At 44.8% G+C, this 14,051-nt stretch overlaps 1 protein-coding gene across 8 annotated transcripts in view; it reads left to right on the forward strand.

Annotated features, from left to right (window-relative positions):
* Positions 1 to 14,051, forward strand: part of SMARCA4 (SWI/SNF related, matrix associated, actin dependent regulator of chromatin, subfamily a, member 4) — a 115,374-nt gene that overhangs the window by 16,670 nt on the left and 84,653 nt on the right. For all 8 annotated transcript variants that reach the window (XM_044443644.1, XM_044443643.1, XM_044443646.1 and 5 more), the window contains exons 10-12: positions 184 to 357; positions 492 to 659; positions 3,237 to 3,287. In XM_044443644.1, the coding sequence (XP_044299579.1) occupies positions 184 to 357; positions 492 to 659; positions 3,237 to 3,287 (393 nt within the window). The remainder of the gene's footprint in view (positions 1 to 183; positions 358 to 491; positions 660 to 3,236; positions 3,288 to 14,051) is intronic.

Raw genomic sequence — 14,051 nt, forward strand, 5'->3', positions numbered from 1 at the left:
TGCAATGCTTAAGAATGTCACTGGGTCCTAGACACAATGAATTGCACAATCTTGCACAGAGAGATCTTGCACAATTCTGATACTGCGGTTGTAACATTTTTCATCTGAAGAGTTTTTGTGGTACAAAATAATAAGCTCAATGTGTTCATTCATGTATCCATTTTCTTTCACTTTTGTATTTAGGAGTACCTCAATAGCATTCTCCAGCATGCTAAGGATTTCAAAGAATACCACCGATCTGTCACAGGCAAGATTCAAAAACTTACAAAGGCTGTGGCCACCTATCATGCCAATACTGAGCGTGAGCAGAAGAAGGAGAATGAGAGAATTGAGAAGGAGAGAATGCGCAGGTTGATGGTAAGATTTTCCTGGAGGTTAGAAAATTCCTGAAATCTCCACGACTGTGTAGGCTGCAGTTTATGTTTTGTTTAAAATCACTCTTGTTTCCAGCTTTTAGAAATTAAATGTTTTATGTGTGTATGTGTTTTAAGGCTGAAGATGAAGAAGGATACCGTAAGCTTATTGATCAAAAGAAAGATAAACGCTTAGCGTACCTGCTTCAGCAAACAGATGAATACGTGGCCAACCTCACAGAGCTGGTGAGACAGCACAAAGCTGCACAAGTTGCAAAAGAGAAGAAAAAAAAGAAGAAAAAGAAGGTAATCCTAAGTTACTTTAGTATGCCATGATTCAGCAGAGGACCAGCATGATTCTGAGGAAAGACCATACAGCAGAAGTTGTGCAGGGCAGGAATTCCTGAGATTCTCTGTTAGTTGAGATAGGTGGAAAGCGATTTGACTGGTATTCCAAGCATGAGGAGACGGACTTGTGTAGTCTGACATAACTACCACAGGGCCTAAGTTTTGAGAGTACTGTCAACTGAATATGTCATCGTAGTACTTTCAGTCAACCCAAACTTGTTCTCCCTCCAAGCTGGGAGTAGGCAGTTGGAATGGCAGCTGTGTAGCTTTCAACGTACTGATGCTGTATTGCCTTTTTCCTGGTGGCACTGATGAGGATCTTTCAAGGGGAGTAGCATTTTGGTGTATGGGTATTCCATGAAAACTCTGCGCAGACTCCAGTTTCCATAGCTGGATTTGTTTGCATCCCCAGGCATGTTTAAAAATCGTGTGCTGGCCAGGCTGCCAAGCACACAGGCTCAGGGCTTCAAAGAATTCTCCATCCAGTGGTTGCAGATCCTACCAACACCTCCCCCTGCCCCCACATACAAACGTTCCAAAGAATACTTGGTAAGGTACAGTTGAAAAAAGCTCTGGTGATACCTTTTTTGCTTTAGAGGAAATTGGTTGTCTGATTTGCTTTAGCTTTCTATTAGATTATTACAGACCAGTTTGCCCCACTTGAGTAGGGATCCTCATAGTTGTCCCTTATAGCCTGTTGGTGACTCTCTTGAAAAGGAGAATAAGTTACCTTTTCAAGAATTCCCAGGGTAGAGTCAATAATGAATCGAACTGGAAAGTTTGCATAAGTTTGCAAAGAGGCAAAGAACTCTGAGATGGATGGCAAGGAGGGCTTGACACTTCTACAGATTGCAACTTGGAGAGCTTTTGTGTACCATATTCAAGCTTCAGTCTGGATGGTTTTGAGGGGAGTAGTTGCTTTTGTCCAGGCCCTCCCTCTGGTCCAGACATAGCACCTTCTCTGGCAAATAGGCAACAATCTTTAACTTAACTGCAAATCTTCATTTCAGTGATAAAAGTCTGGTGGAGGGAGGTTTTATATCTTGTTCCTGCCAACCTTGTGTGTGATTTATTGTTTATTTACTGAATTCTTATAGCTGTCCAATGACATGTCCTGGGGTAGATCACAAAACAAATACAATTGAAGTATAGTATAAAATAGTAACAGGTATTAAAAATATAATTTCAACACAGATAGAGGAGAAGCAAGCAAGGAGGATGCCAAACCCTTTCACTGTCTACAATTATTCTTCTGTCTACCATTATTCCCCTTCCACAACTTTACTTCTACTTGAGGTTCCCAGTTATATTTCTGGGCGAATAGAAAGGGGAAAAAAGTTAATCATGTCTATTACCCTGTTTGGTGTTTCCCAGCTGAAACTACTCTGGCTCCTGCCCCTGCCTTGCATGTTGATAGCAAATGAGTGACTGGAAATCTATGTTTTATGGGCAAATATTTTAGGTCTATCACCAGTCTGGCTCATGTTCAGCTTCCGTGGGGTTTTATATGGTTTTACAGTGGTACCTCGGCTCACGAACACCTCAGTTCACGACCAAATTGGGTCGCAAACAAAAATTTCATTAAAAATTTGATTTAGGTCACGAACTCCGCATTGGGTGGCGGCCACAATTGTGGCCATCTCCCCACCCCCACCCCCCAAGTGGGGAGATGGCCACGATCATGCGGGGGGGGGGGGGAGATGGCTGAGATTGCACCTGTCTTTCCTGCAGGAGCGTGCCTGTCTTTCCTGCACAAACGTAAATGCGATCTTGGCTGTCCCCCCGACCCCCAGCATGATCACATCTGTCTCCCCACTGAGCGCGCCTGTGTTCACGCCCGTCTCCCCCCCACCAAGCACACTGGGATGATGGGCTCATGCAGGGATGACGGGTGCGAGGAGATGGCCGTGTTCGTGCTTGGAGGGGGGGCGGGGGAGGTGGCCACAATCTTTGTTGTTCTTTGTCACTTTGCTTCACATTTTTCTGATAAAAAAAAAATAGTTACAGAATGGATTAACCTTATTTATATTGAACCTTATGGGGAAATTTAACTTGGTTCACGACCAATTTGGGTCACGACCGGAGTCCTGGAATGGATTAAGTTTGTGAGCCAAGGTACCACTGTATATGGAGGGAAGGGATCATCCTGTAGCTTGGAGTAATATGAATAATGAGAGATTGATCTAGGAAAATCTATTAAACATTTTTCTTTCTCAGATTTGGGCAGTGATTGCATTTTTTCTCCTATATTACTCACAGTTACTAGAATTGTTCTTTCTCCTTCTCTCATCCCCCAGTGGAAGCAGACTGTGAAACTGGATGGGAATACTTCCAACTGGAAGAAATAGTTCAAATACTTCTTGTCCTGTCCTAAGACAGTGTCATTTTGCTGTTAGAATGAACACTTGCATAAAGTTCAGCAGTATGAATATTTGCTGAGCTCTTGGCAGTGAAAAAGTACTCAATACATTTCATCAGCACACTGTTTTGAAATACTTCTCAATGACAGTGTTAATATTTTTCCTTTGTTTCCAGAAGGCTGAGACTGCAGAAGGGCAGACACCAGCTATTGGACCAGATGGTGAAGTAAGAACTAAAAAGAATTTGTGGCTCCAAATTGCACAGATTTTATTTTACCATGAAATATTGTTTTAACATCTTGTAGGAGAAAATAGGTTCTTATTTGGACTAGCAATTATAATGTATACCTTATTGAAATGTGAGTACAGCTGGTTTTGAATGCTTTTGCAGTAGATGGTCATGGATGTGTTGTGGGGGGTCACTGTGGGAAGCACCTTGGACCTCCCCTGCAGGTTCTTTGATGACCTTGCATGGCTTTGTGGGCACAATTCTGAACAGTGACCCATGTCCATGAACTTGTAGAGCTCTGAAGAAGGAATGAGCAGCTTTTAGCCCCTCAGAGTTTAAGCATACAGCTGGCAGCATCCATCACCATTGGCTATGTTGAGTAAGGCTGATGCGAGTCATATATATTTCATCAAAAATATGACAGGAAAAAGTTTTCTTATCAGCAAAATGAGTCAGTGTGTTCTTTTGGGGCAGGGCAGGTTGCAATACAGGTAGTCCCCAGGTTACATCTTTACAAACATGCAGACTGCCATAAGCCCTGCATGAATATCTCTAATGAAAAGCCTTGAATATCTCTAGACAAAATATCTCTAGGTAACTACATGGCATGTTTGGTGACATGTCATCAGTGTCCACTTAGTTCCCTAGAGGTATTCACAGCTTTTTGTAGAGATAGAGATTCCCTACAGATAGTCATGGTGAGCATATGCAAGCCAGTGTGTTTCATTGCACATGTAGAGCCTCAAAAATAAAACAAAACCATGGCAAAACAGTTTCTGGGAAGAGCAGAAGCAGGGATGCCCAGATGACTTCTCTCTACTCTGTTGTTGTTTTAAAGCTTGAAATCTTGTATTTATTAATTACTTTCTAATCCATTAGGTAACATTAAGCCTAACATTAACTAATGATGATGGAGCTGATTCTGGAGAATCAGGGTTTGATAGTGCTGCTTGCGGGAGGTTAGCACTGGAGCTGCTTTCATGAAGTAAGCCTCAAGGCTTTCTTGTGCAGCCATTTTCTTTTTCTCATCATAAATAGCGTTGTAGCAGCTGAGGGCCTGTTTACAAGGGCAAATGCTAAAGGGGAACTAGATCAGTATTAGCATGTCCATACTGCAGTTGGAGAAATGATGCTGAATTGACAGCCGAAAGAGAGAGTGAACCAAAACCTGTCTGTGTAGAATTTGGCATACTTGATCCCCCCCAAAAGTGGCCAACAAGCCTGCAAATATTACCCAATTCTATAAAAAGAAAGAATATTCTAATTACTTTCTTTGCTTTGTTTTAGGTTTGGGTTTGTTTGGAACTATGACATTTTATTATTATGGTTTATTCTAAATTAGCAGAGCAACTCAGAAATATATTCCAAAAATGAACAAACAAAAAGACAACATAAAGTATTTTGAAGTGCTCAAAATGCTTCATATTCATGATCTTGTTATAATCTACGCAAGAATGATAGTGAGCTAGTTTAACTTTATAAGACACTGATTTGAAAGAATGGTCTAAACTGTTTTAAGAACTATTTCTTTTATTTCTTTTTACACTACTGTATAACCTACACACATACACACAAATTATATCTCTCTCTCTGTTGTCAGTACCTGTAATTATGTTATTATTATGGTATAATTATCATTATTACAGTGGTGTATTGTGTTTAAAGTGAATATGGAAGTGTTTCTTAAGTGTTTTAGATGCATAGGAAAGTAAAATATATACATAAACTGAGGCAAACATTTGATTTACTCATGTGATCCAACTCACATACAAATCTGACTTAAGGACGTTCTCAGGAACAGAACTCCTCCATAGCCTGGGGACTATCTCTGTGGAGAGGAGGCTTCAGCTCCTTTTGGTGGACTTAACTCCTCAGCAGGAAGTGCAACTGCCCTTCTCCTGCCTGCTGCCTCTGCTCTCTTCCTGGGCGTTTCCAGAGAGAATAACAGCACCGGGCTGGGGGCCAGACATGTCAAAAATGCATTTTTCTAAACTGTAGTCTTGATAAATTTGAATAACAGCACAGCTTTGTGTAAATAAATAGTGGTTGAAGTAAAGGAATTCAATGCATCACTGAGAGAAGTACAGATGAGAACACTGGGGGAAGGTTACAGCTCTCCCCCCGCATCATGTCTTATTTGTCTGTCAAAGTTGGCTCTTGAGACTTGACTCGAGACATGGAGTAAAGGACATTACTGTGATAGCCTGATCTAGGTGGCAGACCCTTCTCATTGATCCCATCCCTGCCTTCTAATATCTTTGTTGTCAATATTTTTCAGCAAAATTTGGACAAGGGATGAATTCTCTCTCTCCCACCAAACCTAGTATGGAACTTTCCAAGGGCAATTTTGTAGAACAGAATTTGAAGGTATCTGTGGAGTCTTACTCACTATTACTAATTTGATCAGATATGCAGAGGGATTACATTAGAAAAGAAGAGAGCCTCACACAAGAATAATTGGTACTCTGTATTGCAGCAGAAACAGACTTCTGAATGTCTGTTAAACATATTTTAATATAACAATTGTGACTCAAGGAATCCCCATCGATCTGTACTTCCCCAGGGCCACAACATATTGGTGTTATGTAAACTGCTGTGCATTAGTTAAAGCTGTGAGCAAAACTAACGTTCCTGTCCTTGATCTCCAGAGCCTTTTGTAGGTATCTTTGTATCCAACTATTTTCTGATGTTTTCTCTTGCTTCTACTTGAATTCCCTTTAATGGATGATGATGATAATCTTTCACATTAATTCTCGACTTCTATATCTAGTTTTCTGATCTCTTCCTTTTTTAATTATTCTGCCATCAGTGACAGCTTCTTCTTGGAAAAGATTCTTGCCATTCAGATCTTAAATGAGCTTATTCATGGCCTGGGTTTGCATGTTTCTCTCATGAACATGTTGTTGTTATATGCCTCCCCCAAAAAAGGACCAAAACCAGACCATTTGCCTGTCTGTCTGTCTGTTTATTTATTTAGAGTTTTTGTATGCCGTCCCATTGCTTATAGCCTCGGTACAGCTCACATAAATAAACAAACATAATACAAAATAATACAAAAATGCAATTAACAATTAAAATCCGGAAACACCCTCATTTGATCCTCCCACCTTTTTCTTCATTATTTCTCTTCCTTTTCTCTATTTCTCCTTCTTTGTTTCTCTGATGGCACCAAAGCTACCATTCCACAAGTGTGTGTGGGGTAGAGATAAACTGCCTCCATCTGATGGGCATTCACCATGTCTTCTGTACATCCACCTAGACTAATGCCCCCACTCTCAGACATTTATGAAATAAGTGCTCAGAGATCAGGTGGATCATCTTTGTGCAGAACCTTGGAATAAGACCCTGCACGTGGCTGACATCTCAGTCATGGCTGAGCTCTCCCACCCATCTACAGCAGCCTCCGCAGCTTTGAATCATAGAAGAGTTGGAAAGGGAAGGGGCCATGAAGGCCATCAAGTCCAACCCCCTGCTGTTGCAGGACACCACGTTACACCATTCCACTCAGATGGCTGTCCAGGATCTTTCTGAATATCTCCAGTGTGGGAGAGCCCACCACCTCTCTAGGCAGCTGGTTCTACTGTTGTATTGCTCTGACAGTGGGGAAGCTTTTCCTGATGTCCATCCTGAATCTGGGTTGTCGCAACTTGAACTGATTATTCCGTGTCCTACACTCTGGCATCAGCAAGAGATCTTTACCATCCTCTTTGTGACAGCCTTTGAGGTACTTTCAGAGGGATATCATGTCCCCCCTCAGTCTTCTCTTCTCAAGGCTGAACATGCCCATTTCCCTCAGTCTCTCCTCATAGGTCAGTGTTTCCATACCCTGGATCATGTTTGTTGCCCTCCTCTGGACCCTTTCTAATTTACCTGCATCTTTCTTATATCTTGGTGCCCAGAACTGGACACAGTATTCCAGGTGAGGTCTGACCAGTGAGGAGTATAGAGGAACTATGACTTCTTGTGATTTGGAAGTAATACTTCTGTTAATGCATCCCAAAATAGCATTTGCCCTTTTAGCAGCTGCATCGCCAGTTCTGTTGAGCCACATATTCCCCATCTTGTATCGATGCATTTGGTCTCTTTTTCCTAGGTGGAGGACTTGGCACTTGTCCTTATTGAATCTCATTCTGTTGCTTTCAGCCCAGTGTTCAAGTTCATCAGGATCGCCCTGGATCTTCATTCTGTCTTCTAGGGTGTTTGCTATTCCATCCAGTTTGGTATCATCAGCGAATTTGATTATCTTTCCTTGCACTTCCTCATCTAAATCATTAACAAAGACATTGAAGAGCACTGGGCCCAGGACTTGAACCCTGTGGCACCCCAGTAGTTACCTCCATCCAATTTGAGAAGGTGCCATTGATGAGCACTCTTTGTGACTGATATAGCAGCCAGTTTTGGATCCACCTAATAGTTTTTCAATCTAGTCCAGTTTTTGCTAATTTGCTTATCAGAAAGTTGTGTGGCACAAAAGCTTTGCTAAAGTCTAGGTAGATTATGTGCACAGTGTTCCCTTTGTCCATTTGGGAGGTTACCCAGTCAAAAAGAGAGAAAGAGAGAGATTAAATTATTCTGACAGGATTTATTTTTGATAAATTCATGCTGGCTTCTATTAATCACTGCATTTTCTTCAAGATGCTTGCAGATGGATTTTTTAATAATTTGTTCCAGAATTTTTCCAGGGATTGATGTCAGACTAACTAGTCTATAACTGACTAAGCCAGGTTCGTCTTTTTGCCCGTTTTTGAAGATAGGGACAACATTAGCCCTTCTCCAGTTGTCTGGCACTTCTCCTGTTTTCCAAGATTTATCAAAGATAATAGCCAGTGGCTCAGAGAGTTTCTCCACTAGTTCTTTTATGACTCTGGGAAGGAGTTCATCGGGCCCTGGAGATTTGAAAGTGTTTTTTCCACCTTGGTATTCCTTGACCATTTGTCTGTCAATCTTGGGCTGCCATCTCTCCCTTTCAGCTTGTACTTCCTCTAGATTGCAGATTTCCTTGTGGGAGAAGACTGAGGCAAAGTAGGAATTGAGGGCCTCTCCCTTTTCTTTGTCATCTGTCATCACTCTGCCATCCACTTTAAGTAGCTGGACAACCTTCTCTTTCTCATGTCTTTTGTTCTGGATGTATCTGAAGAAGGCTTTCTTGCTATGCTTAGCAACAATTGCTATTCTTCGTCGTGGCCTCTGTGCATCACACATATGGGTGCTGCACCTGCGTAGTGCCTGTAGCCGGGAAGATTCAAAAGCTTAACGGTTTTGGCAGGAACTCCGCGCCTCTCCACCCTATAGTATAAGAAGACGGAGCGCTCGCCATTTCCCCAGTCTTCTTGAGACCACCGTTTGCTGTGCCTCAAGTCTTTAGTCTCTTTACTGTAGATATACTTGACTATTGTTCTAAGCCATTTACCATTTTTCTTCTTTCTTTCATTAGAACCCTTCATTAGATCTTCCAAGTTATATTCCCTCCCCTGTTAGAAGTTCTTTCTAAATCCCCTCCCCCCTCTTTTCGCTGTACTTTGCTATCCTCTATTCTTTCTCTCAATGGCTCAGCATGTGGCTTCCGCAAGTGTTCTCAGTGCAGGGCCAAGATGTCCCCCATTGATCCACATGATCTGTGCCTTCTTTGTCTAAGTGTGGCCATTGTCAGGCCTTCACCAAGCAGGCACGTAAAAACTGTGAAAACCGCCTGGTAAGTCACTTTGGGATCAGACTCTGCTCACATCTGACCAACTCACAACTCAGCCTGCTTCGCAGCCTTCTTCCATGGCTGCTCCTCCCTCTTGCCCATCGGCTGATGAAGCAACTTTGCCGGATGCCAAACACTTCTCTCGCTCTCCTTGCAAGCAAAAGGAGAAGCAGAAGCATAGTGGCTCTGATAAGTCCTCAGTCCATAAGAAGGCCAAGAAAGGCAGGACGGACAAGGCGGCCCATAAACTGAAGAAAGCCAGCCAGTCGCATCGCTGAGACTTGAGCTCATCCGCTCCATTGGTCCCAACTGTGGCATCGATGCCAACACCGACCAGCCCTAGCCTCCAACCGGCCATGCAGGTGATCCCGCCAGGGTCCCCTCAGTGGATTTTTACCTCAGCCCTGTCTTCACCGGACTGTCAGGAGGCAGCCTTACCAGGATCGGTTTCTGATGGAGAGATCTGGGACTCTTCTCAGATGGCCCCTCCGATGGCATGCTCACCGACTCCACAGCCTTTCCCCGAGGTTTCCCCGAGGGCTCCACCTCAGCAGGTGCGCCAGCAGCAGCGTGCATCCAGTCGATCTTCCAGAGACTGGGTGCAGATGCCCTGCGGAGTCTCCCATTGGGAGCCTTGGGATGACTATGTACCCGACGGGTATTACCCATCAGTGCGTCACCATCATGCCACCTCATCTCTGGTACCAAGAGAGCCTCCCTCGATGTCAGAGTCTGTCCAACCCAGGTGCCCTTCCTCGCTGGCCAACTCCTCTTCCAGTCCTCCATTCCACTACGATTCATATTTGGAGGACTCGGATGCAGCGTCGACTTCACCGGACCCAGTGATTGCAACGCAGGGTCCTAGCTCGACCAAGGAGTCATACTCGACGTTTGAGGAACTGATGGCACGATTAGCTAGGTCACTGGAGATTGAAGCCCAGCACCGCTTCAGTCCCAGTACTGACAACTTCTATAACATCGTGAAGAAAGAACAATCTGCTGCCATCATTCTGCCGCTGATTACAACGCTGCGTCAGGCCATGACTGAGTCCTGGCGGTTCCCCAATCAGCTGCAACCCACTTCATGGTGATATGAGTCTATGTACAGAGTATGGGAGCAGGATATTCCATTCCTCCTGCACCATCCTAAGCCTAACTCAATCGTCGTGGAGTCGTCTCAGGGCCACGAGACCAGGGAGCACTCTCCTCAAGATAAGGAAAGGCGAAAAGTTGACATGATGGCTTGCTGTATCTACATCACCACAGGTCTCAGCCTCTGTATCTCCAACTACGAAGTGACGCTAGCAAGGTATCAATCCTTCTTGATGCAGAAGTTGGAGAACATCACAGCATCGCTTCTGGAGTAGCAGAGAGACCTGGCACGCGTCTTTACCCCAGAAGCAATGCAGGTGGTCACCCAACAACTTTCTACGGTGAGGCATCATGTTGACTGCGACTCAAGGGCCCTCATTGGTGCTGTAATCCTCCTCCGCCATGCCTGGCTCAGGAACTACAAATTTCCGGACAAGACCAAGTGGAGGATTGAGAACTCGCCCTTTGATGGCTCTAGGCTGTTCAACGCAAGGACGGATCACAAGTTGAAGAATATCCTTGAGGCTCGCGTCGCCACTCATCACATGGAAGTTCCTGCTCAGGCTCAACGTAAGTGGTCCTGATCTCGTCTGCAGTATCGATACCAACTGTACTCGCAATATTCTGGCCAGCAGCAGTTCCAGACCCGTCAGCAGTACAACCGCAAACAGCAGACTCAGCGCTTCCAGCAAAGCCGTTGCTGCCCCAACTCCAACAAGTGGCAACATTGACGGGTCGAGCGAACCTCTGCTTTCCTCCTAAATCCACCCTCCCGTCTTTCTTTGGGGGATCATCTGCAGAGTCGACTCCCCATTTTGGAGTCTATCACATCTGATCAGTGGGTTTTGTCCATCGTGGAGCATGGATATAAAATCAAGTTTGATACCGTACCCCGTTTGGGACCGATTTGATATACGCCTCCTTCGGTTCTCAAGGATAAAGTTTCCCAGCTGCTTCGTAAAGGAGCAATTCGACAGCTCATGTGCTCCGAGGGGCTTCTTGGTTTCTACTCGAGATATTTTAAGGTCCCAAAATGGGACAGTGGTCTACGTCCGATATTAGATCTACGTGGTGTCAACAAGTTCATCAAAACAGTTTCGAATGACCACCCTTCAAAATATCCTTCCGCTGCTCAGGAGAGAGGATTGGTTTGTATCTCTGGACTTGAAGGATGCTTACTTCCACATTAGCATTCATCCGTCTCACAGATGACTGCTCCGTTTTACAGTTGGCTATGACCTTTTTGAGTATAATGTTCTCCCCTTTGGGCTTGCTACCGCACCAAGGGTCTTCACAAAATGCATGGCTCCTGTTTGCACACACCTGAGGCTGCAAGGAATCCATGTCTACCCATACCTTGATGACTGGTTGATCGTCTTCTCTTTTAGAGAAGGACTTCTATCAGGGATTTGTACAACATGTTCCCTCCTTGACAGTCTTGGACTTTGTATTAATCATGAAAAATCCTGCCTTGTTCCTTCGCAGATCATCAACTTCATCAGAACCCATCTCGATTCCCTGCATGCAAGAGCCTTTCTTCCTTGAGCTCATCAGGAGAAGCTTCACTCGTCCATCCACCGAATCCACACAGACAGAACTGTACCTGCTCTGTCTGTTCAGAAGCTGCTGGGCCACATGGCCTCCACGTTCTCCATGGTCCCCAATAACAGGCTGCAGATGAGGCTGCTGCAGCTATGGTTCAATCACCTCTTCCACCCGCAGTGAGACTCTCCACACCGTCCTCTTCACCTGCCTACCTCCATCCTGTGGACTTTGTCATGGTGGACAGTAAAGGACAATCTGTCCATTGCATCCGCGTTCCGTCTACCTCAGCCAACATTGACTCTGTACACGGATGCCTCCCTTACAGGTTGGGGAGCTCTTTGTGCCAGGCTTCGCACTCAAGGCACTTGGCACAGCCACGAGACATCCAGACACATCAATCACCTAGAACTCTTGGCAGTATTCAAAGCCCTCCGGTCATTCGAGAATGCCCTTCAGGACCGAGTCATTCAGATAGCATTGGACAATATTGTCACTGTCTTCTACATAAACAAAAAGGGCGGCACGAAGTCTGCCCCCCATCTCATCTCACTCTCTGACTTTGGGACTGGTGCATCCCGAGGGGAATTACTCTTCTTGCTGTTCACCTTGCCGGTACTGACAACGAGGAAGCAGATTCCCTCAGCAGACGGATGTTGACGACTCACAGATGGGAGTTGGATCACCAAGTCTGTCATCATCTTTTCCAACTATGGGGCCCTCCGGACATAGAACTTTTTGCCACACAGCAATTCGGTCTGCAGGACGTATTACTCTCGAGCGAGCATTGGTCTGAACTCAGTTGTGGACGCTCTAATGGTTCCATGGACAGATAGATTTTTCTATGCATTTCCCCCGATACAGCTAATTACGAGGATTTTAGCCAAAATCAATCAGGACGATGCTCGAGGGATCCTTGTCACTCCTTGGTGGCCTCGTCAATCATGGTTCCCCACCATCCTTCGTCTCTCCAACACCTTTCAGCGGCTTTCTCGAATTCTACATCTTTTAACTCAACAAGATGGAGCAGTTCAGCATCCAGACCTTCATTTATTGATGGCCTGGCTCATCCGAAGAGCCCTACTACTTCATCAATACCAACAGCCTTATCGGATTTGATGCCGACCTGGCAGCTCTCTACCACAGCCGTACCTTCGTCTCCGGTAGCGCAAAATGACTTTTCATTGAATCCAAGCGTTCTACATCCGGACGTACAATTCATTCTTCAATCTGCCCTGAGACCTGCTACTTGTCGTTCTTATGCAGCTAAATGGAGGCGTTTTCTTTTGCTTGCTGATACCAACCATTTCGTCTCTCAATTGGCTTCCACTGAGAATATTCTCCAATTTCTACTGTTTCTACATCAGACTGCTCTGAAACCTTCTTCAATTAAGGTTTACATTGCAGCTGTTTTGCATTACCATGACCCGGTTGCGGGTTCATCGGTGTTTTCTGATGTCCTGATTCAACGCTTCTTGAGAGGATTACAGAATCTCCAACCACCAGTTTGATCGGTCATTCCAACATGGAGCCTTTCCATCGTTCTACAAGTGCTCACTAAGCCTCCTTTAGAGCCTTTAGCTACTACCGACTTGGGTCTACTGTCTTGGAAGATAGCTTTCCTCATAGCCATCACATCAGCTAGGAGAGCTAGTGAACTTTGTGCTCTCCGTATCGACCCTCCTTACCTTAACTTCCACAAGGAGAAGGTTGTTCTCCGCACCGACCAGCTTTCCTGCCAAAGGTTGTTTATTTGTTCCATGTTAATCAGGACATTGTCTTACTGGCTTTTTTTCTCTTTGCCTTTGACTCCAGTAAAGTGCTCATTACACTAGCTCGACGTTCGTCAGTGCCTAGCCTTTTATCGATCCCAGACAGTCTTTTTGGAACGCGAAATGCCTCTTCATCAAATATTCTGAGCATGACAAGGTCTCAAAGGCGCTCTAAATGGATCATCCAAACCATTGAGCTCACCTATCAACTCTCCATGTTAAAGTTGCCTGTAATGCCCAGGGGCCGTTTCACTAGAGCTGTTGCGGCCTCTTCTGCCTTCTCCACTTGCATTCCACTGCATGACATTTGCAGGGTGGCCACCTGGACTATCCCTTGCACATTTGCCAAGCATTATTGCCTAGATGTTCGTGGCAGACAGGACTGCTCCTTCGGTCGTGCAGTCCTCTCTTCAGTTCTTCAGTGATGACACCGTCCCGCCTCCAGGTGTGGGAAGCTTACTAATCATCCATATGTGTGATGCAAAGAGAGCACGACGAAGAAAGGCAGGTTGCTTACCTGTAACTGTCATTCTTTGAGTGGCCATCTGTGCATTCACACAACCCACCTGCTGGCCCTGCTTGGTGTCAGTGACTGGATTTACTGAATCAGTTTGACTAGGCGATTGCACGTATTTTCCCATACTTACCTCATGTGCCCCATTGAGA

The sequence above is a fragment of the Varanus komodoensis genome, unplaced genomic scaffold (assembly GCF_004798865.1).
Source record: "Varanus komodoensis strain SLA01 unplaced genomic scaffold, ASM479886v1 scaffold42, whole genome shotgun sequence".
Lineage (NCBI taxonomy): Eukaryota > Metazoa > Chordata > Lepidosauria > Squamata > Varanidae > Varanus > Varanus komodoensis.